We start from the raw sequence: 22,832 nt of genomic DNA, 5'->3' as shown, positions 1-22,832 counted from the left end.
GGGGATTCCATCGTTAAGACATGTGGAGAAAGTGTGTGGAGGAAAGAGAACCAGGGTAGAGTGTTATCCAGGAATTAGGTTGAGGCAGATGTTGAGAAAAGTTGAAGAGAAGGAGAAGGGGAAGGAGAAGGTGGTAGTGCTTCACGTTGGTACCAACAACGTAAGGCACGCTGGTGTAAGTACCAACATAGCTGGGGATGTGTGGGATCTGGTAAATGCAGCACGGGTGAAGTTTAAGGAAGCAGAGATTGTTATCAGTGGAATACTGTGTAGGAGGGATACTGACTGGAGGGTGATTGAAGATTTAAATGAGACTATGGAGTGGGTATGTGGGAAACTGGGAGTGAAATTTCTAGATCCTAATGGGTGGGTAGGAGATAGGGATCTGTGCTCAGATGGCCTTCACTTAAACCGCAGGGGTACGTATAAGTTACGAAATTTGTTTAGAAGGCTAATACTGAGGTACATTCAGGGAAACAGAGTTGTCTAGGGAGCAGTGATAAGGGTACAGAGATCTGGAAGTAAGTAGGGATGACATAAAAATGTTAGTGTTGAACTGTATAGAAGTATTGTAAAGGAATGGAATGAAGTAATTTGATATAAATTTACCAGATATTGTAATAGTTGAATCATGGCTGAGAAATGATATAATGGATGCAGATATTTTCTCACGGATCTGGAGTGTGTATCGTAGAGATAGGATAGGAATGGTGGGAGGGGGAGTATTCATTCTGGTGAAAGAAGAATGTATAAGCTATGAGAAAGTTAAAGATGACAAACACGAAATTCTAGGTGTAAAGCTCATTTCTTAAGATAATAGGCAACTTTATATCTTTGGAGTGTAAGACCGGGAAAGGGTAGCGCTGATATGGATTCAGAATTATTTGACAAGATAATCAGCTCTGTGGACAACGACATGGAAAGGAATGTGATTGTAGCAGGAGATTTGAATTTACCAAATGTCAATTGGGAAGGAAATGTAAATGACAGGAAGCATGATCAACAAATGGCAAATAAGCTAATATGGGAAGGACAGCTGATTTAGAAAGTGATGGAACCAACTAGAGGGAAAAATACCCTGGACGTGGTGCTGATAAAACCAGATGAGCTCAATAGAGAAACTGAAGTAACAGATGGTATTAGTGATCATGAAGCTGTTTTTGACATAGTTAAAAATAAATGTGATAGAAAGGAAGGTTTTTAAAGTAGGACTATTAGGCAGAACCATATGGCTGATAAAGAAGATATGAAGCAGTTTAAAAAAAAGTAAATATGATTGGTAGAAAATGGTAAATAAGAACATAAACAGACTCTGGGATGGGTTTAAACCAATTGTTGAGGAACGTGAAAACAGGTATGTACCTTTAATGGTGGAAAGGAATGGTAAATACCCACCTTATTATAATAGGGAAATAAAGAGACTAAGAAGGAGGTGCAGACTGGAAAGAAATAGAGTTAGAAATGGCTGTGGAAGTAAGGAGAAATTGAAGGAACTTACTAGGAAATTGAATCTAGCAAAGAAGGCAGCTAAGGATAACATGATGGCAAGCATAATTGGTAGTCATACAAATTTTAGTGAAAAATGGAAGGGTATGTATAGGTACTTTAAGGCAGAAACAGGTTCCTTAGAAAAGGACATTCCAGGAATAATTATTGAACAAGGGGAGTGTGTATGTGAGGATCTTCAAAAGGCAGAAGTATTCAGTCAGCAGTATGTAAAGATTGTTGGTTACAAGGATAATGTCCAGATAGAGGATGTGACCAATGCTAAAGAGGTATTAAAATTTACATATGATAACGATGATATTTACAAGAAGATACAAAAGCTGAAAAGAATAGCAGCTGGAATTGATAAGATTTCTGGGGATATACTAAAGACAATGGGTTGGGATATAGTTACCATATCTGAAGTACTTATTTGATTATTGTTTGGTTGAAGAAGCTATACCAAATGAATGAAAAGTTGCTATAGTAGCCCCTGTGTATAAAGGAAAGGGTAATACACATAAAGCTGAAAATTACAGGCCAGTAAGTTTGACATGCGTTGTATGTAAGCATTGGGAAGGCATTCCCCTTCTGATTATATTAGACATGTTTGCAAAATTAGTAACTTGTTCGATAGAAGGCAGTTCGGTTTTAGGAAAGGTTATTCCACTGAAGCTCAACTTGTAGGATTCCAGCAAAATATAGCCCAGCATATATCTTGGATTCAGGAGGACAAATGGACTGTATCGCGATTGACCTATCTAAAGCATTTGATAGGGTGGATCATGGGAGACTACTGGCAAAAAAAGAGTGACTGAATGGGTGGATATATTTCTAGAAAATAGATCTCAGAGAATTAGAGCAAGCGAAGCTTTATCTGACCCTGTAATAACTATTTTGGGAATTCCTCAATGCAGTATTATTGGACCTTTATATTTTCTTATATATATTGAAATGAAATGGCGTATGGCTTTTAGTGCCGGGAGTGCCCAAGGACAAGTTTGGCTCGCCAGATGCAGGTCTTTTGATTTGACTCCTGTAGGCGACCTGCGCGTCGTGATGAGGATGAAATGATGATGAAGACGACACATACACACAGCCCACGTGCCAGCGGAATTAACCAATTATGGTTCAAATTCCCGACCCTGCCGGGAATCGAACCCAGGACTCCTGTGGCCAAAGGCCAGCACGCTAACCATTTAGCCATGGAGCCGGACTTATATACATTAATGATATGAGTAAAGGAGTGGAATCAGAGGTAAGGCTTTTTGCGGATGATGTTATTCTCTATAGAGTAACAAATAAGTTACAAGAATGTGAGCAACTGCAACATGACCCCATAATGTTGTGAGATGGACAGCAGTCATTGGTATGATGATAAACGGAGTTAAAAGTTAGGTTGTGAGTTTCACAAATAGGAAAAGTCCTCTCAATTTTAATGACTGCATTGATGGGGTGAAAGTTCCGTCCAGGTGTTAATATAAGGAAAGATCTTCATTGGGGTAATCACATAAATGGGATTGTAAATAACGGATACAGATCTCTGCACATGGTTATGAGGGGGTTGTAGTAAGGATGTAAAGGAGAGGGCATATAAGTCTCTGGTAAGACCCCAACTAGAGTATGGTTCCAGTATATGGAACCCTCACCAGAATTACTTGATTCAAAAACTGGAAAAAAATCCAAAGAAAAGCAGCTCGATTTGTTCTGGGTGATTTCCACACAAAAGAGTAGCGTTACAAAAATGTTGCAAAGTTTGGGCTGGGAAGAACTGGGAGAAAGAAGACGAGCTGCATGAGTAAGCGGTATGTTCCAAGGGTCAGCGGAGAGATGGCGTGGAATGACATTAGTAGACGAATTGAGTGGCGTCTTTAAAAGTAGGAAAGATCACAATATGAAGGTTGGAATTCAAGAGGACAAATTGGGGCAAATATTCATTTATAGGAAGGGGAGTTAGGGATTGTAATAACTTACCAAGGGAGATGTTTAATAAATTTCCAATCTCCAAGAAAAGGCTAGGAAAACATCAGGTAGGGAATCTGCCACCTGGGCAACTGCCCAAAATGCAGATCAGTATTGACTGAATGATTGAAACTTTCAAGCGAAGTGTGGATCCATATATACAATATATAACTTTATTTCAGGAAATGGGTCTAAGGGGTATACGTACAGACCTAGCCATCTTTCATTGATTTGTAGATAGATTCACATGTTTTTGGAACCACTTTTAAAATAGTACATTGTGGTATTCTGGTGTTACACTGCAAACTTGTAAAACTTTCTCCAGTAGAAAAAATCTTAGTGTTACCATAACAAAATCTTCCACACTATGGGGGTACCTCAAATGAGTACTACGTTTTGCAATATAAGGTGATGCTTTTGAAACAAATTGAAATGTTTCATCATCCATTCTGAAGTACTTAGCATAGGATTAAGTTCTCTCAAGAGAGTTTGATGGATTCTGTTCGAATCTGTTCTTCCTACCCAATCTCTAACCCAGATATGTTCTTTGATTTCTTCTTTATAATTAATGCAACAACCATTAATGCACTTACAGTTGCAGTACATGCATAGAACTATTATGGATCCATCATTTCAGAACTGTAACACAAAATATGATAAAAGCTTTGACTTAGTGTAAATTAATCAAAATCATACATTGAATCACATGCATTTGGTCAAAGACTTTATGACATTCTCTGACATGAAAATGTGATAATGTGGCTTAAGCTAACCTCAAAACTAAAATTCAATATTCTAGTCACACAGAGAAAAGTTGCTTAATTAAACCAAAATCTTATGTAGATTCTTACCTCTGCGACATAGTCACGTTCATCAATGGTGCCATGACTGAAGTATCTAGGGAGAAAAAAATAAGAAATAATAAAAAACAGCCATATCAAGGAAATCTCTGTACATGAAGGAGAAGAAAAGAGACTTAACCATCATGGATGTTATCCTCTCCAACTGATTAACCATTTTGGTAATTGAAAATAGGTTAATAAAAGTATTTTAATAATAATAATGCTATTTGCTTTACGTCTTACTAACTACTTTTACAGTCTTCGGAGACGCCGAGGTGCCAGAATTTAGTCCCGCGGGAGTTCTTTTACGTGCCAGTAAATCTACCGACACGGGGCTGTCGTATTTGACCACCTACAAGTACCACCGGACTGAGCCAGGATCGAACCTGCCAAGTTGGGGTTAGAAGGCCAGCGCCTTAACCGTCTGAGCCACTCAGCCCGGCTAGAAAGTATTTTAGCAATAACACAGTGTGAAGGAGTTCTTTACCAACTGATGCCACTTTTATTTTATCTTCCAAATAAGGTACCAGCACAGGTTTGGCTGTATTGGCACCAAAATTCATAATCTTTAACCAAGAGAATTAGTCACTGTTAACAACAACAATAATAATAATCACGCTATAAGTGTAATATTCCTTGAGTTGCTACAGATTTTACAGCATGCCTAACCATCAAAAGGAAGTGCCTGTAAATCTAATGACAAGGGTCTCAAGTACACTTGGAATGCCAATTGGCAGTAGTGATATCAATGTTCTGAATAATTTCAATTAATAATCACCAGTCTCCAGAACAAATTATGAATCAGAAAAGTTTTTTTTTTTTTTTTTTGCAATAATCTTACGGTAATATGATCTCTAAATGTATTTTTTATTACTACTGGGCTGTGCAGAAAGTTGTGTTTTCTTAGATGAAAATGAAACAAACAATGCGTGATCAAGAAAAATTACATATTTTTAATATGTAAAAATATTGTGAATATGATGAGTGAATGCAAGGATAAATTTTGGGTGAGATCTTGTGTTTATGGCACAATATGTCTTCTAGTACAGTCACTATGGCCACTATATAACCAGCCAGCATCAAAGTACATATAAAAGTCTTGAAAGCACAGTCTCACACTTTCCAACCTAGCGGACCCACACTGTAAGTGACGCAGGCAGACTTCTTTTAAAAAGGCATTCTGCTAAATAACTGTCATCGTCCACAGCCACTTCCACATTACACACGTGTTTTAGTGAGCAGTCAAGCGATAACACAGCAACAAACTGCTACTAAAGCCTGGGCATGCATCATTATTAGCTTTCAAGGGATTAAAGAAAGAAGCCAATGACCATGGTAACTCTATGGACTAGAACAAGTCTCAGATACATCTTTGGCTTTGACAATATAAAAATATCTGAGGTATGAACAATGTTAGTAAAGCTGATCCTCATGCAGCAAGTTCCTGTGATGAATGGTGGAGATGTATGGCTTTTAGGGTCAACTGGTGTATACATTTCAGTAGACCTAGCAGAGTGATGTATTAGCACTTTCTGAACCAGTGAGAAAAACAACGGGAAAACTACCTCATCACTCACTTCACCAACACACCTCTTTGGTGACAGATAAGCTATCTACAGTAGCTGATAGCTGAAAACATCATGGTAGGTGTGCTAGCTGTCAGACGAACCCAAATTGGCACACTGGCAATGCTGGCAACTAAAACTGAGGTAGCTGGAAAATGTATAATTTCCAATAATGGACCAATTCTATTGGAAAAAGTAAACCCCTAAGAACAGCATGCATTTCCCTGGTGCAGCCCATACTACTCTATGGTCCTTCCTGGCATCCAATTGCAAGGAAAAATATGGTAAAATTAGAAGGTGTCCAGTGTTGAACAGAACATATAATAAACAAACACAGTCAGGTCACTGCCACTAGTGAACTCATTGTGTAAAACAAATAGATGTAGCCTTCCTTAGGAAATCCCTGACAGATAACACAATCTCTCCCATTCTCACTGCCTGCAGCTTAATTACCACTCTGTTAAGAGAGGCCAAGGAGTTACTCTTGTTCGCAAACCCCTCCGCCCACCAGCCGGAACCACCTCATATTTAAATGGATTTTACACAGGTAGTGTTCGGCAAAGGAACCTAAACTACTCTCTCTTTCTCACTTCCTCCACGTATTAAAGAAAATGTATATGTAAATACAAACCCGTACGTGATGTGTCTGTCTGCCTGTTGATCTGTCTGATAGATCATCAGCCCAGAGGCTCGTTGGATCCTCAAATAGCACCACCAAAGGTTATGTGGTTGTAAGGAAACTGCAAAAACCAATGACAGTGCCAAAATAAGGCGTACTAAGCAAGGTAAGGAGTGAGGTATTTTGCCACTGCTTTCCTCACTGGGCCAGAAAGTGCTACTGTAGCATGACTGACCCTATGAGCAACACCTTTCAACACACTCGTCGAAGTCCAAATGTCGTTACTCAGCACCACCCTTACCTCAGTAGCTTTCATACTGTCACAGCCATGGATGAGACTGGGACTTTGGTAGAAGCTACACTTTGCTCTGGCCTCTGCCAAGAGACAGATGCAATAGTACTGTTTACATCAAGAAATGTCAACTGGAGGATGTGATCTAACTTGTATAAATATCTCCAGAATGATGTGTGCAAATTCAGTTGAATGTGGGCGAATGTGTACACGTGTACATGTGGGAGTGGTTATGAACAAGTATGGGCTTGTAAGAATGTGTATGAATGAGGGTACAAATAACTGGGTCTTTTAACTCTTAACACGTTCCTTACGGTGGTGAATTTTGATGACGTAATTTTACGTCGTATGGGCCCATCGGTTACCCGATGCTGCCTTTAGTTATTGTCGGTTTGGGTCAACAGTGACTTGACGAATTCGACTTTGGTTAGTCCCTACTATGAAATCCAAAACAATGCTGATGCACTTGTTGTGTGCATTATTGCTGAGGAGACATTTCTACGTATTTCCCTCTGTAACAATTTTGTTATTAAACAAGTGTATGACCCAGAAATGACCCCGGAAGTAAATGTCAGTTTCTCGTTCATTGATCTGTTTTCATGGGAATATGATAGGCCTAATGTTAATTATTTTCATATTATGGTTAATAACTAAATAATATCACAAAATATTAACAATATTTGCTAGAGACAAAAAAACAGCTATGTACAGTTAAAACGAAACAAAAATGTTACCATTTGCCTATAATTTTCAGAAAAGTCATCAAGTAAAATTACCGATTTTCAGAAGAAATATAACACAAACACTATCACTGTTGCGTTTTGCATGTTCACTGGAACTTTTTCACACGAGTTTCATTGAAGCACTTGATACACAATTTTGGTGCTCCTGGACATTCTACACCACCTTCTTTTTGTCATCCAGTTTTCTTAGCATGCTGTGCAAATATTTTCTTGCAGCATACTGTACAGTGTCGCTGCATTTTCCTGGCTGGTCCTTCCACTTTACACAGGGTGTGTGCCCTGTTCCTTGTTGGAGGAGTACAAGATGTAGCAGTACTGTACCAACATAGAGAGAAAGCAACAGATTCCTTGAAATAACGGAAAGATTTTTTCTTTTCAGAACTGCGTTTGCAGTGTAGGATCCAGGCATTTACAAATACTGTCCCCAGGAGAAGTTCAATAGCAACTCTTCTCCACCATTTGACACCCTTTCTCAATAGGGTGTAATATGACAACATTTGGTCACAAAGATCAACACCTATTTGATTTTGTTGTAGTACAACACAGATAACACAAGTATGAAGGATCAGTTTTCCACCTAATCAATACTTTATTTTACAAAGTGTTTAAAATTATTTACGTTTACAGTACCGGTTTCGACCTGCAAATAGGTCATCATCAGCTGTTGATGAACCTGCTTAATAGCGATTGTACATAATAAAACATTGCTAAAAATTAATTAAACAACATAGATTTCGGCTTTAAAATTGGATCTCCTTTCCTGTTCCTTTTTCTGGTGTCTTCTAGAATATTGCCAATGATCAGGTACAGAGGATATCATCAATACTCTCCTCTTGTCCATCCAATTAATTATTCTGACCCCCTTTTCATTCTCTGCTCAACAAATTTCCCCCCTTTTAAGACGCTTATTAACCACATCTTTGGGGAGACCGCTCTTATTAGGACGAAATGTTCCACAGAAAAGCGTTTTCTTGTCCAATAGATTCTGTGCCAATGGAACACATGTATAAAAATTGTCGGCAAACAAGATGCAACCTTTTCTCAACAATGGTTTACACATTTTCATGACGACTGCTTCAGCGTGACTTGTCCCTTGCAGCTCATCATCTTTCCCTTGATAAACTCTTACAGCAAATGTATACCCATCTTCCGTGCACACTTTGTAGAGTTTAATTCCATACTTATGTGACTTGTTCGGAATATATTGCCTGAAAAGCAGTCTTCCCCTCCACTGCACCATAGACTTGTCTATTACAACATTTCTCCCATGGGTTAAAGCATTCTGAAAATTTTCCTGAACCCTGTCTACTAGAGATTTAACTTTGAACACTCTTTCATTTCCCTGCCTAGGGGTTTCATTATCACACAAATGCCAACAGGAGAGTGAAGCTAGGAAGCGATTACGAACGATAGTGGTTTTTATTACCTTCTTCTCATATAAAGGGTTCTTCGACCAATAAAAGTGGCAGTTCAGGGACATAATTTAATCCAGTGACAAGTAATATCCCCAAAAACTTGGCCATTTCTTCTTCCGTGGTATCAATCCATTTGGATAACTTCCCCCCCCACACTTTTTTTTCTTCGGTGGACACTTTGCTAACTTTTGTGCAGCAAGTCTGTTTGTTCCGGTTACCATAGTCTGCATAATTTGCTGTGTTACAAATATGTTATAAATGTCGGAAGGGCTATTGAAACAAAGTCACAATGTTAATTTGTGTGTCATCACAAAAAGATGGGTAAGCCAATGTCATGCCCCCCTGTTGACCCCACCTTGGCACATCCTCATAACTTACATCGTCATCACCAACAATCTGACTTAGAGAGTTATCATGAGTTTTCTCCCCGTAAATAGCTGACCCACGTGCATCAGAGTCACTGTCTGTTTCAGGAGACGCGTCACTATCTTGGAGGCTGTATGTAGGATCATCAGATACTGGAGAGAAATCACTGTCACTGTCATCACTTTGTTCTAAATAATGAGCAATTCGTCCAGGATCCAGTGCCGTCCTAAACCTCTTTCTTTGTCGTGCCACTTTCCTAAAATAAATATTAAAAAAACAGAAAAGGACGTGAACTTGCTTGTAAATATTATCTACGGCAGATAATAAACATGTTGATAACTGTTCCAATAAATAAAAATCTGAAAACTTAAATTGCTTACCTGAGTGCAGTGTAGAAAGGAATAGGTTACACGAGATATCAGAAGGGTAGTACTCTCGAATTAAACAACAACCTGTCATCTGAAGGCAGCACCACTGTAGGCTTCATTCACCGTACTGCCTGCACTAAGCGATGCCCGCGTAAAAATATGGGTTAGACAACAATCCGAATGGAAGATGAAAAAAAAAAAAAAAAAATCCTTTGGGTCAAAGATGGGCTGACTGAAACATGCCATGATCCTTTACTTCAATAGAAACACTATGTTGCCATTAGTTATCGGAAGTTTGTAAATAGGACATAGTTACTTAGCCTGCAATTTTGGGAAGTTTGCACCAACGGATAAGAGTAACATGCTTCAGGATACATGGTGACCCAAACTGTGAGGAACGTCTTAATATGTATACCATAAATTATGATCATTATTATTCTAACAGTACAGCGTTTGGAGTATAAATAAGTAGGGACTTCAAAATGTAAGTTACTAATGTTGTCCCATGCTACGACTATTGCAGAACAAGAATGGCACATTCTCAGAAGAGAGTACATATTCCAGGCTTCCTGCAAACACAGTTCTGGTGCGGTACTGATAACAGGTGCATAAAGTGTGCGAGTGAAATGGCGTGTCAACTGCAAACATATTCCTAAGTTGAAGTATGCAGGACAGTACGATTCTTGAGGGCAAAACATCTAAATTACACAAAGATTCGCTGTGAACTTCTGGCAGTATATGGACCAAATGCAATGTCGTGTCCAGCCATAGTGAAATGGTGCCAACAATTTGACCAAAGCCGCACAGACATGGGTGATGAGTATCAGGAAGGAAGGCTGTCAACATCAACCACAGACTACAATGTCCAGGTAATCAAGAAAATGATTCGCAACAATCACACAGTGACCATCGTGAACATAGCACAGCAGATATGCATCTCAATAGGCAGTGCTCATTCCATTGTCTGGGATCGTCTGCAGTATCGGGAATTGTGCTCACGATGGGTTCCACAATCAGTGACACCTGCACACAAAGATGCAAGATTTATGGCATCCCTGCACTTCCTCCAACATTACTCCGTAGAAGGCAGTGATATCCTAAGCCACATCATTATGGGTGATGAGACAAAGGTGCATCATTTCACACCTCAAAGAGAGTGTCTACGGAATGGAAACACACCTACTCACCTGCGTGGAAGAAATGCAAAGTTGCACCATCAGCAGGGAAGATCATACCCACTGTTTTCCTGAATTGTGAAGGAACATCATGCCCACTGTTTTCTTCAATTGTGAAGAAGTTGTGTACACAGAGTTTATGGCAAAGGACATAACCATTAATGCCAATTCTTACTGTGCAACACCATAAGGAACAAGAGACATGGAAAGTTAAACTACAGCACTTGACGTAAACACCGCGCCGATCTTCTGAAGCTTGCAAGTTACTTCGTTTGAGCTGCTCATCTTCGGCTTCTTCAAGACTTTAGATCTTCATATTTGGATTGTGTTGTGACTTTGTGCCTGACGGTGTATGCAGTCTGGCTCATTTAACTGTTCTCTGCTTTTCGTGAACATTGTGAGACAGTGCCAAACATTGCGTGTGCCATGCTGACGCTCGGAAGATTACGCATTACTTCTTTTAAGTGACTTACATTCCACTTCATCTAAATTGAACAGTCCCGACCCCCGTCATTTTTATATATCGCCTCTTCAACTGATATTGTGTGGACTTGACCTTTAACTTCTTTCTTACTTATGCATTGTTTTTAGAGTTATAATCGGCTGATGATGACCCAGACTGGGGTCGAAATCGGTACCATTTCCATTTCTAATTAAATAAGAATGTAATCTCTACATCTCTTATTTACTTGTATTCAATAGGTTGAACTACCATATTTTATATTTCAATTTAAAAGTTAAACAAAGGCATCGTTCTCCTGCACAACAATGCAACACCTCATATGGGGATTTCCATCTTTTCAGCAAGCTGAAATAACAACAGGGGGGGATAAGAGATTTTCCAACGATGATGAAGTTCACACAGTGGTTCTCAAATAGCTCCTCGACCAAGGAGCAGATTTCTATCGTTGAGGAATTGAACAATTGGTAGAACTTTCAAACCGTTGTTTACAGAGACTTGGTGACTGTTGAAACATAGTGTCATACAGTATATCTGTGTCACTTTATAGTGTAGCACAGCATTTAATAAAAATTACCTGGCCTGCCATAATAATGTGTAATTTACTTTTTGAAGTCGCCTTGTATATACATTTAAAATCGTATATATATCTGTAAATATTCAGTAGAGTTTATGTAAACATACACATCTGGTGATGGAGGCACTTCCATATATGTGAGGCTTGCCCTTTCTCCAACTACCACCTAGCATTTTAATAATAATAACAACAATAACAATAATAATAACAATAATAACAATAATAATAATAATAATAATAATAATATTTGCTTTACGTCCCACTAACTACTTTTTCAGTCTTCGGAAACGCCGAGGTGCCGGAATTTAGTCCCGCAGGAGTTCTTTTACGTGCCAGTAAATCTACCGACACGAGGCTGACGTATTTTAGCACCTTCAAATACCACCGGACTGAGCCAGGATCGAATCTGCCAAGTTGGGGTCAGAAGGCCAGCGCCTCAACCGTCTGGGCCACTCAGCCTGGCCAACAACAACACTAACAACAACAACAACAACAACAATAATAATAATAATAATAATAATTAGAAATGGTAATAAACTCAAAATAGTGACTCAATTTAAATATCTTGGAGAAATAATAACACATAACCTAAATGAAAAAATCTCAATCCAAACAAGAACAAATAGATTAGCTAAAGCACAAAAATTAACATGGGATATCTACAAAAAGAAATGTCTATCAATAAATGAAAAAATAAAACACTACAACACAGTTATAATACCGGAAGCTACATATGCAGCAGAAACACTTTTTCACCTGAATAAACAATCAAAGACTGACAGACTTCAGAAAATTGAAAGGAGGATTGGAAGAACCTGCATCAACAAAAAATATCAGAAATTGGACAGTGGCGGTTAATATCTAACAAAGTCGTGTACAAAGAACTAGAACCCATTACAGATACTATGTGTAAGAGGAGACTGGGATTCTTTGGACATATCACGAGGATGCAGGATTCGAGACTTCTGAACACAATCTCGACTCAAAAAATACAACAACAGGATGTAAATGGATCAGAGAAGTAAGAGAGGATCTGAAGGAAATAGGCCTTACAACAGAAGACATCACAAATAAGATAAAATTGAATACAAAACTCAAGAATACAAACCTCCGCTTTACCCTTACACAAAACAAACCAACAACACGTATATTTTCAACTGAGGAAAGGGCACGAAGATCGGAGCGTCTGAAGAAGTACTGGGAGGACCGCAAAGCCCAAACAAACCCTTCAAAGAGACCTGAACGACGGACTGACTAAAGTGATCCTATGTGGTCATAAAAGAAGAATAAGAAGCAGAATTAGAGGAATTACAATATGTGGCTGCAAAAACTGGTTTAAAAGTATCTATAATACGAATACAAATGGTCCGTTATTGGACATTATAAATTTTCCAGCTAACTCATTCCTGGTTGGCAGCGTTTCGCCCCAGTGTGCTAAGTTGGGTTCATCAGTTGGTATATAGCACACCCGCCAAGACGCATGGCTAGTGCATACCGTGGAGGCCACTGCATGGAATACTTGCAGCCACCGGCAGTGCCAACGCACTATGAGAGACTTTGTCTCATTACCAAAAACTGATGCCGGCCTGGTCATCAGATGATATAGATGTTGATTCCTATAGGGAACCTGAAATATTTGTCATTGTGCATTATTGGACATTGTAAATTTTCCAGCTAACTCCAGGGAACCAGGAATGCAAAAACAGAGAGATGGAAGACAGAAGATGGGGAGGCTTATGTTCTAAAGAGACCCAGCCTGTGGCAGAAAGCTGTACAAGATGATAATTTTGTTTTGGAACTATTTCTTCATTCATTTGTTTAGTAGGTTCAAAAAATCTCCAATTTCATTTCTTCATTTTATCTCGCAAGGTGGTGAGGAAACTCAAAAGTAGTTTCCTCAGCTTAACTCAAGTATGGTCTAGGTGTTTCAAGGGCAGATGTTCTTCCTGATATCAGATGATTTTTCAGGTGAATACTGCTACAACCTCGGCCGTTTGACAGGAAAGGCAATAGCTAAGCAAATGTGTTTAACATATGAACTGTAGTGAATATCGAAACTTTCTCAATATCAATACAATGTTATTTCTTTGGCTAATCAGGTGTTTGATTTAGTGTTTATGTTTTCTTTACTGAACTCTGTTAATGTACAGTAATCACTAAGAAGTATTTTTATATACCAATATTTACTTCAGGTGAATACTGCTACAACCTCGGCCGTTTGACAGGAAAGGCAATAGCTAAGCAAATGTGTTTAACATATGAACTGTAGTGAATATCGAAACTTTCTCAATATCAATACAATGTTATTTCTTTGGCTAATCAGGTGTTTGATTTAGTGTTTATGTTTTCTTTACTGAACTCTGTTAATGTACAGTAATCACTAAGAAGTATTTTTATATACCAATATTTACTACGTGTCGGTAGATTTACTGGTACATAAAAGAACTCCTGCAGGACTAAATTCCGGCACCTCAGCATCTCCGAAAACCGTAAAAGTAGCTAGTGGGACGTAAAGCAAATAACATTATTATTAATATAGAGATAAATAATACAATGAACAATTACCAATTACCCATAATCAAGCAAATTGCTTAAACAACTTTGCAAATCATCATCATCATATTCTTTGCATTTTCCCATTTATTCGGGATCTACCTTTTTGCAATGTTCCCTCCACTTCAATCAGTCCAAAAGATCTCAGGGGCTGAGTTTTGTGAGCCGCATGTCAACTCTCACCTGGTCCAGCCAATGTGTTTGAGGTCGCCTTCGAGGTTGGCAACCCTCCACATACGGTTGAAGGGCAATCTTTTCTGCAACTGAGGCTAGGTTCACACTAGTAAGTTATTGCAGCAATTTACTTGCACAGAGCAGCTTGCTGCGCCAATTGCAAATCTAAATTCCTCAGCAAGCTGAATTGTGGCAGTTAGCAATTTCTTGGGCAAGACACTTGCAGCCGTTCTCATGCTAACAGTGTGAAGGACATGTCATGAGCTTGTGTAAGTTACTTGCACAGATAGAATTTGATCCCATTTTGTGCAAGTGGAAGGCACAAGTTGGTAAGTAGGTGATCACATTTCACACATTCATTTCTCTGTTTATTGTCATTTAATTTAGAAAACGTAATTAAAGTCATGTAAGCACACAGCACTCAACTGTCCAGGAAGGATACAGGTGAGTTAATACAAAAAAATAGAGCGCTTCCCAGAAATTTGAGACGTTCTTCACAGCGGTGAATTCTAAGACAGAATTAAGACACTCAATGCTGTCAGTACCAATGCTCTAACATGCCACCAAAGGAAATACTGAGAAAATGGCACAACCTGAAAACACAGTTTTCCCAGGAAGTGAAGAAACGCATAAAAATGAAAAGTGGCTCCTCAGGGATACCAGCCAAGTCTGGGTGGCCGTATTTTTTCAGGTATGAAATTTATGGAGAATAACACATGATTACTATTATTATTGTTACGGGGCTACCCGTGGAATGCAGAGGTGAAAGAAGGTGCGGGCTGGAATGGGTCTATCCGCAATATGAAACCAAACTTAAAATTTAACCGAAGATTATATTTTCAATAGACAACAAAGATTTAACGATTTTTCACTAGGTGAAATAACAATGAAAAAAATCAGATACAAGTATAATTTTACAAATGAAAGCACACAAGTTCAGGGGTCTTTCAAGTTCGGGGCTTCGAGCCCCAATTTTACAATCCTTGAGCTACTAGCCCAACTTTACCAAGGCACACACTTGTTCAAAGGGCAGAAAACCCCTTCTTTCAAGGAGCATTAGCTCTAAAAACCATATCAGTCCTCCTAAAGGCACCTTTACCACATATAAAAAAGCTGACCCGCTCTCAGTTTTCCATGCCTATTAAAGGCAATACCACACTGAATTGCCATCAAGACACAACTTACACAAAATGAAACAGGGGTACCTTGTACCCAGCCTACTGGGCCGTAGTAGAAAAATAATGGGTTAAGTAAGTGGCCCAAAATGCAAAAATGAATGGAGGCGTGTACTTGCACTCCTAAATGAAACCTTTTAAAACCTAGGAGGCACGAGGCCGATGAAGCAGGGGCTAGTCCCAAACTATGGAGGCGACTCGTATAATGAATGAATTTAACACATTAAGGAAGAGTAGAAAATCAGTTACCAAAATGTAGTCACCTCAAGACAAAATGAAGGGGAGCTCGAGAGGTTAAGGCACTCTCTATCCCCGATTTACAGTTGGGAAAGATATTTGAAGTTTTACAAAAGCGACGTAAAATTACATGTTTGTAAGATGGGTTACATATTAAAGGTTTCAGACCTCCCCGGCAGGTTAAACTGCTGAGCTAGCAAGAAATCAAGACGTTAAACGGCCATTACCTTTCAGATGAGCACCTGCCTGAAGAAAGAGGTGCTTCCTGCCTCCTGCTACATGTCCATACACTAAGCTAGATGTTGATGAAGTGGCGAAGAGCCGAGAAAATCAGCAGTTTTTAAACCCTCGGGGAAAATTCGAGACCTTTCATGAATAAAACAGCCACACCCACAGGCGTTTATTGGCTACAGTACACAGCTACACACAAAATTGAAGAAGAAAGATACGATTGGTCAAAAATTAATTACAGAAATTATTGATTGGCTAAATTCAAAACTGGCGGAAAGAAAAGATTAATATTGCCAACCCACAAATGAAAGAACGAAATTTAGTAAGGAGAAAACTTATGAATACAAAATTTCTTCCTTTTGCTTCGCACCAGGGTGCATGGTCAGAGTTTTTTGTAGAGACATCTGTAAGAGAATGTCCACACTTCTTGATCATTAGTAAACAAAAACAGTTCGAAATTAACACAGTGACATCTTCTAAGAAACAGATGAGTTGATTCAGTTTTTAAAGTTCAGAGTTTCTCCTGTAGAGGAGGATTTATTGGCCCAAGATTTAAAATTGTGGCGTAGGGGTGTACCACCCGGTACAATTATTATTATTATTATTATTATTATTATTATTATTATTATTATTATTATTATTATTATTATTATTATTATTATTATTATTCCCTGCAAACAACCTCAGCCTCTGTGGGTGAGGTTAACTTCTGAAAGTAACCAGGGAAACCTCACCCCTACAGAGTGCGTTCCCTATCTGCTAAATTCAAAACTGGCGGAAAGAAAAGACACTGAATGGGAAAGACAGAAGAACTGGTTGACTTCACGAAAGAAAAAGATATAGCCATACTTGGACAGTGTGAGACCAAGAAGAGGGGTACAGGAGAGATTCCTCTGTAGGGCCCTTTGGATATGAAAATGTAAATCCAGAAGGTGAGTTGTTGGTGGATTTTTGCATGAGGAACCAAATGATTGTTGGAAACACCTGGTTTACAAAGAAGAACAGTAAGAAAATTACAAGGTATGGTTGGGAAGAAGGACGAACAAAGACCATGATTGATTATATGATCACAGAGAAAGAACACTGGAAGAACCTTTTAGATGTTACAGCCATGCCTGAAGAAGCCTTTGGTGGAGATCACAGAGTTGTGATAGGAAAACTGAAAGTGGGAAAGATTGAAAAACCCCCATTAAGAAGAGAGAAAAGAATTACAGTATGGAAATTGAAGTAGAAAAACATACAAGAAGAATTTCAAATGGAAATAATACCATTGGTACCCAGGACAGAGATGGGGAATGTTGAAGATGAATGGAAAAGATTTAAGGAACCACTGGTTGGATGTGCACACAAGGTATGTGGTAGAACAGCAGGAAATGTGAAAGACAAAGAAGCACACTGGTGGAATGATAGAGTAAAGATTAAAGTGACGGAAAAGAAAATGGCATGGAAAGCATGGAAAACATCTAAGGCTGAAAAAAGTAGAATATGTGGAGGCAGAGAATTTGGCCAAGAAAGTAGTGGAGGAAGAAAAGAGGAAAAGCTGGGCCTTATTCACACAGAAATTAAGAGATGGTATGCAGGGCAGCAAGAAATTATTGTATGGTATCTTAAGAAGCAAAAAGAGAGATCAAGTAAACACCAGAATTGTGAAGGATGAAGGCAGCATAACATTAACAAAGAAAGAAGAAATAAGAAATAGATGGAGAGAGTATTTTCAGAAGTTGCTGAACATGAGAACTAATGACAGTCATTCAATGGACCACCAGGAAAGGCAACTAGTTGACGAAGAAATGGATACATTTTGAATGAATTGAATGAATGAAATTAAAATGGCAGTAAGAAAGATGAAGAATGGAAAAACTGTTGGAATCCATGAAATTTCAGTGGAGATGATAAAGGCAGCTGGAGCTGTAGGCCTGCAGTGGACATATCGAGCTCTCAAGATTGTCTGGGAGAATAAGGAGGTCCCTGAGGATTGGCAAAAAAGAATAATCATCCCAATTTTCAAGAAAGGTAATAAGAAAGTATTGAAGAACTACAGGGAAATTACTCTGATATCCCATGTTGCTAAGATAATGGAAAGGATACTGGAAAGTAGGATATGGTTGAGGGTTGAAAAATCAGATACAGGAAAATCAGTTTGGTTTCAGAAGTGAAAGGTCAACAAGAGAGCTCATTTTCATTATGAGACAACTAATGGAAAAGCAATGGGGCTATGGAAATGATATAGTAATGACATTCATTGACACTGAAAAGGCATATGACAGTGTCCCCAGGACTAAAGTTTGGGACAGTCTGGTGCAAAAAGGAATTGGACAGGGATTAATAAAAATGATCATGGCAATGTACAAGGAATGTTGTAGTTGCATGCAAACACAAGTTGGTAGGACAAGCTGGTTGAAAATCACTAGTGGGCTGGGACAGGGAAGTGTTCTATCGTCAATCCTGTTTACAATATTAATGGATGACATCATGAGAACACAAAAGCAGCATATGGAGGAAGAGAAGAGAACATGTTATTTGCAGATGATATTGTGATTTGGGGAGAAGAGGACATGAATGTTCAAAAACAGTTGGATGTGGTGAATTGGAAGATCGAAGAATGTGGACTGAAAATAAGTGTAGAAAAGAGTAAAACTCTTGTTATGACTAGAGGGGAGAAAGAAGGGAAAGGTCAGATTAGACTTGCAGACAAGCCCCTGGAAGTAGTGGAGAGGTTCAAATACCTGGGGAGTGAATTAATGAAGAATGCTCGACTGGAGGCTAAAATTAGTAAGAGGATTCAAGCTGTAAGCTGTTTCTATAATAGTGTAAGAAACATGTTATAGGACAGAGATGTGCCAATGGAAGCAACAGAAACTATGTACAAGATGTATTACGTATGCATACCAACTTACGGAACAGAAACTTGGACAATGACAAAGAAGGATGAGAGTTAAATACAGGCAGCCAAAATGTTCTTGAGGGGTATGATACAGAAGAGTAGAAGAGATGGAATGAGAAAATCTGGGAAGAAACTGGAGTGGAAAAAAAGAATGATAGAATAGAGAAGAGCCAACTAAGATGGTTTGGGTACATAAAGCGAATGAGTGATGAAAGAATGCCAAAAAAAGGTGATGGAAATGCAAATGCAAGGAAGGAGAGGCCACGGACGACCATAATTGAGATGGAAGGACACAATCCAACGCAGTATTAGAGAAAGAAACCTGGACTGGGACACAGTGTTGGAGGAGGAGTGGGTAGAAAGACTGAAGAAAGTGGAAAGGAACCATATTTGCCACTACCCGGCTAAAGCTGGATAATGGGAAATGATGATGATTATTATTTTGTGCATCTGAGAGCGGAGGTTGTGAATTCTTTGTTTGCATTACAGAATATCTATTACCATAGCCGCTTGTTGAGATGTCAATGTACTGTCCATTGGATATTGGGCTGTGATTTTATGAAATTTTACACCTGTCTTATTTAGGTAATGAGGTGAGTTTTGTTAAGGCAGATCTGCAATTACGTTAATGTATAAGCGCACTGTAGCAGCATCGACGGCACTTTTCATAACCAGCGTGACTGAAGCAGCAGCTGCATTTTTGGACAAGGGAAATTCTGGGTACCGGGCGTTGGAACATTTTAAGCCAAAGGGTAGTAATAACATAGACCTAAAATGTGCCAACATCCTATGAATATAAAGGTTCCAAAGTGTAGAAAGTTTAAACCAAACAGATTTGTATGTCTTTGTCGTTTACCGCGGGTATGAAGTGGGCAGGACCGTTTATTGTGAGTTTGACATCTAGGAGAAAATCATACAGAAACTTTGTCAGGTAGCACATTTCCACTTCGTTCTAATGAATTTTAATACACACTCCAGATCTTTTGTAGACATTCAAGAAAAATTTTGAAAGCTATCCGCATTCTCTAATCTCAATTCTTGCACCAGATTATTGTAGGCTCCATACTGTGGTCTTCGAGGATCTAGTTCCTAACACTAACCTTCCTTGTTTTCACTTATTCATAAGAATTACGAGAGTTGCAGCACATCCGATCTGCCTGTATGTCGTCATTTTGTTGACTGGCACTGCAAGGGTATGTAAACGGTATCGACAAGTTACTGCTGTAAGTTACTTGTGAAAAACCTGTGCAAGCAATTTGCTTAGTTTTCTTGCATACACTGTAAACCCAGCAACAAGTGCCTTGCAACAATTTGCAGCAATAACTTGCACACGTTTCAATGCAATGGAGAACATGCTCATACCAAAGCATTTTCTCTGTGCCCTGGGTTAACCTTGAATTACTTCAGCACATTATCTTTCCTGATATGGTCTAGTTGAGTCAAACCTTTGGATCATAGCAGCATCATAATTTCCATTGCATGAAATGCCTGTTTGTGCTTCAGTGTTGTAGGCCATCACTCAGCTCCATAAAGGGCCACGAGAGTAACCACTGTTTGGCAAACTTAATATTTTAGATGCAATGGAATTTTCTTATCAAACAGGACTCCAGTAACTCGGTGCCATTTCATCCACGCGGCACTGACCCTTGTCTTGACGTTGGGAATCGTACCGCAGTCTTCACAAGTTGTTGTTGTTTCTTTTTTTTTTAAGTATTTGCATTTAGTATTCCTGATCACATAAACCAGAAGTTTCCAAAGTTAAGATCTGTTCATCCAAGGTTGCTTCAATACTAACAGCTTAAAAGGTAAAGGAGTAGTGAGAGGAAACGTCACTCATTTTCAGCTATCAGCAAAGAGGAGGATATTAAAGTATGAACTTTTCTATACATTGTCACTGGATTGTATTATATCAATCACATCTTTATATATAAAAATTCAGCCTGCATATGTTCGTGATCGCAAAACTCTAATAAAAGTAGTCGATTGATTGACTTTTAATGTTGACACAACGTTGCATTCGAATACGAGCGTGTTTAGGAAGTGGTTTGGACGAAATTGGATAGGTAGTTTTTTATAATGAGTAATTTAATGGAATTAATTTAATTACAAAGCCGCACAAGATTGGATCAACACTGATGGACAGATTGTCGCTAGGCGACAACAACTTACGCTATAACATTATAGTCCAGTAAGAAATGCTGTATATAGGAGGATGGGAACACACTGTCAAGTTTTATAATGGCCCTTTCTTGCTAGGAGGTTCATGTAGGCCTAATTAGGCAACTCATTACCTGTTATTTAGAAATAGGAAGCCAACATGTCGTGAACGAGATGTACATTCATGTAACTAGGCAACTCATTGCCTGTTATTGTAAATGTGAATAAATATGAATAAACATGAATAAAAGTGTCCTGCGCTTGCGAAACACTAAAAGTAGTTGATTGTTGTCAGTGTTTTCACCAGCCATAGTACGAGTTTTATGAGTTGAATCGAGAAGAAGAGCCAGACAACAGTCTCAACAATGCCAAAACAATCAGGTCAACAGCTAAGATGTATACAGTTGCAATATCTGAATGATCGAACCTCAAATCCTTAAGTAATAATAAAAGATTGTTAGTAACAGTACGGCAGCCTTTAGTCTTAAGACACAGTACCACATTCATTAATCATCTGTAATGCCTCGCCTACATTCGAACATAGGCCGCCATTCTCGACACGCAATCACAGAACATCAACGGATATCAAACCGCGCTGATCAAGAACGTTTATACGACAATGAAAGTATTAGAGTCAGAACTTCTCAAAGGCGAGCAGAAGAATCGGCAGATCAGCGGGAAGAAAGACTTGAAGTCTTATGAGTTAAACAGAGAAGAAATACAGCACAATCATCTCAACAACGCCAAGAACAGTTAGCATCATATGTTATGATTTTCATTTCCGTGTTGACGTATAACTAATATAATAGGGTTTGAGGGATGTTCCACCATTCAACACAATGTAAAATATTTAAAATTTATTAAGCGAAGACTGGTTTCGACTCTCTTGGAGTCATCATCAGTTCTTGCAGAATAATTAAATCAAAGGGAATCTGATAATCATCACGAGGATTGCCTAAATACATCTCAATTGGTTGACATAAAACATAATGACAAATTATATACACAGCAACATGAAACGCTTGGCACTTTCAGAAAGATCTTGGATCTGGGTTAAAAATACTGCCGTGTGCTTGTAGTTAAAAATACTGCCGTGTGTTTGTAGAACATGGAACAGACTTGTTGGTCTTGTTTCAATCAACTTGAAAACATATGAACTAGTTGAAATAAAACATATTTGACAATGAAACATGACAAATTTAGAAATTGCTTTGCTTTAGGTCACATAATCTTACAGTGCTTTTGTACACTATGGATCAAACTTGTTAATATTAGCTGAGGGGTTGGGGGAACATCTTTTGTTATGGAACATCTGCTTTTGAAGTTGAAACTGTCATCCACTATTGTTGTTGATGTAAGAATTGATAATGGTATGGCGTTTCATATGTTTCATTGTCAAATGTGTTTTATTTCAACTAGTTCATATGTTTCCCAGTTGAATGAAACAAGACCGTCAAGTTTGTTCCATGTTCTACAAACACACGGCAGTATTTTTCATCCAGATCCAGGAACTTTCTTAAAGTGCCAAGCATTTCATGTCATTGTGTATATA

The 22,832-nt window shown here is 38.6% G+C and overlaps 1 protein-coding gene across 1 annotated transcript in view; it reads right to left on the bottom strand.

The window, feature by feature from the left end:
* The window catches only part of LOC136866185 (mediator of RNA polymerase II transcription subunit 25), a 370,114-nt gene that overhangs the window by 329,792 nt on the left and 17,490 nt on the right, over positions 1-22,832 (bottom strand). The window contains exon 3 of the mRNA XM_067142927.2: positions 4,299-4,344. Coding sequence (XP_066999028.2) covers positions 4,299-4,344 — 46 coding nt within the window. The remainder of the gene's footprint in view (positions 1-4,298; positions 4,345-22,832) is intronic.

The sequence above is a fragment of the Anabrus simplex genome, chromosome 3, assembly GCF_040414725.1.
Source record: "Anabrus simplex isolate iqAnaSimp1 chromosome 3, ASM4041472v1, whole genome shotgun sequence".
Lineage (NCBI taxonomy): Eukaryota > Metazoa > Arthropoda > Insecta > Orthoptera > Tettigoniidae > Anabrus > Anabrus simplex.
This window is presented reverse-complemented; position numbering and strand designations above follow the sequence as displayed.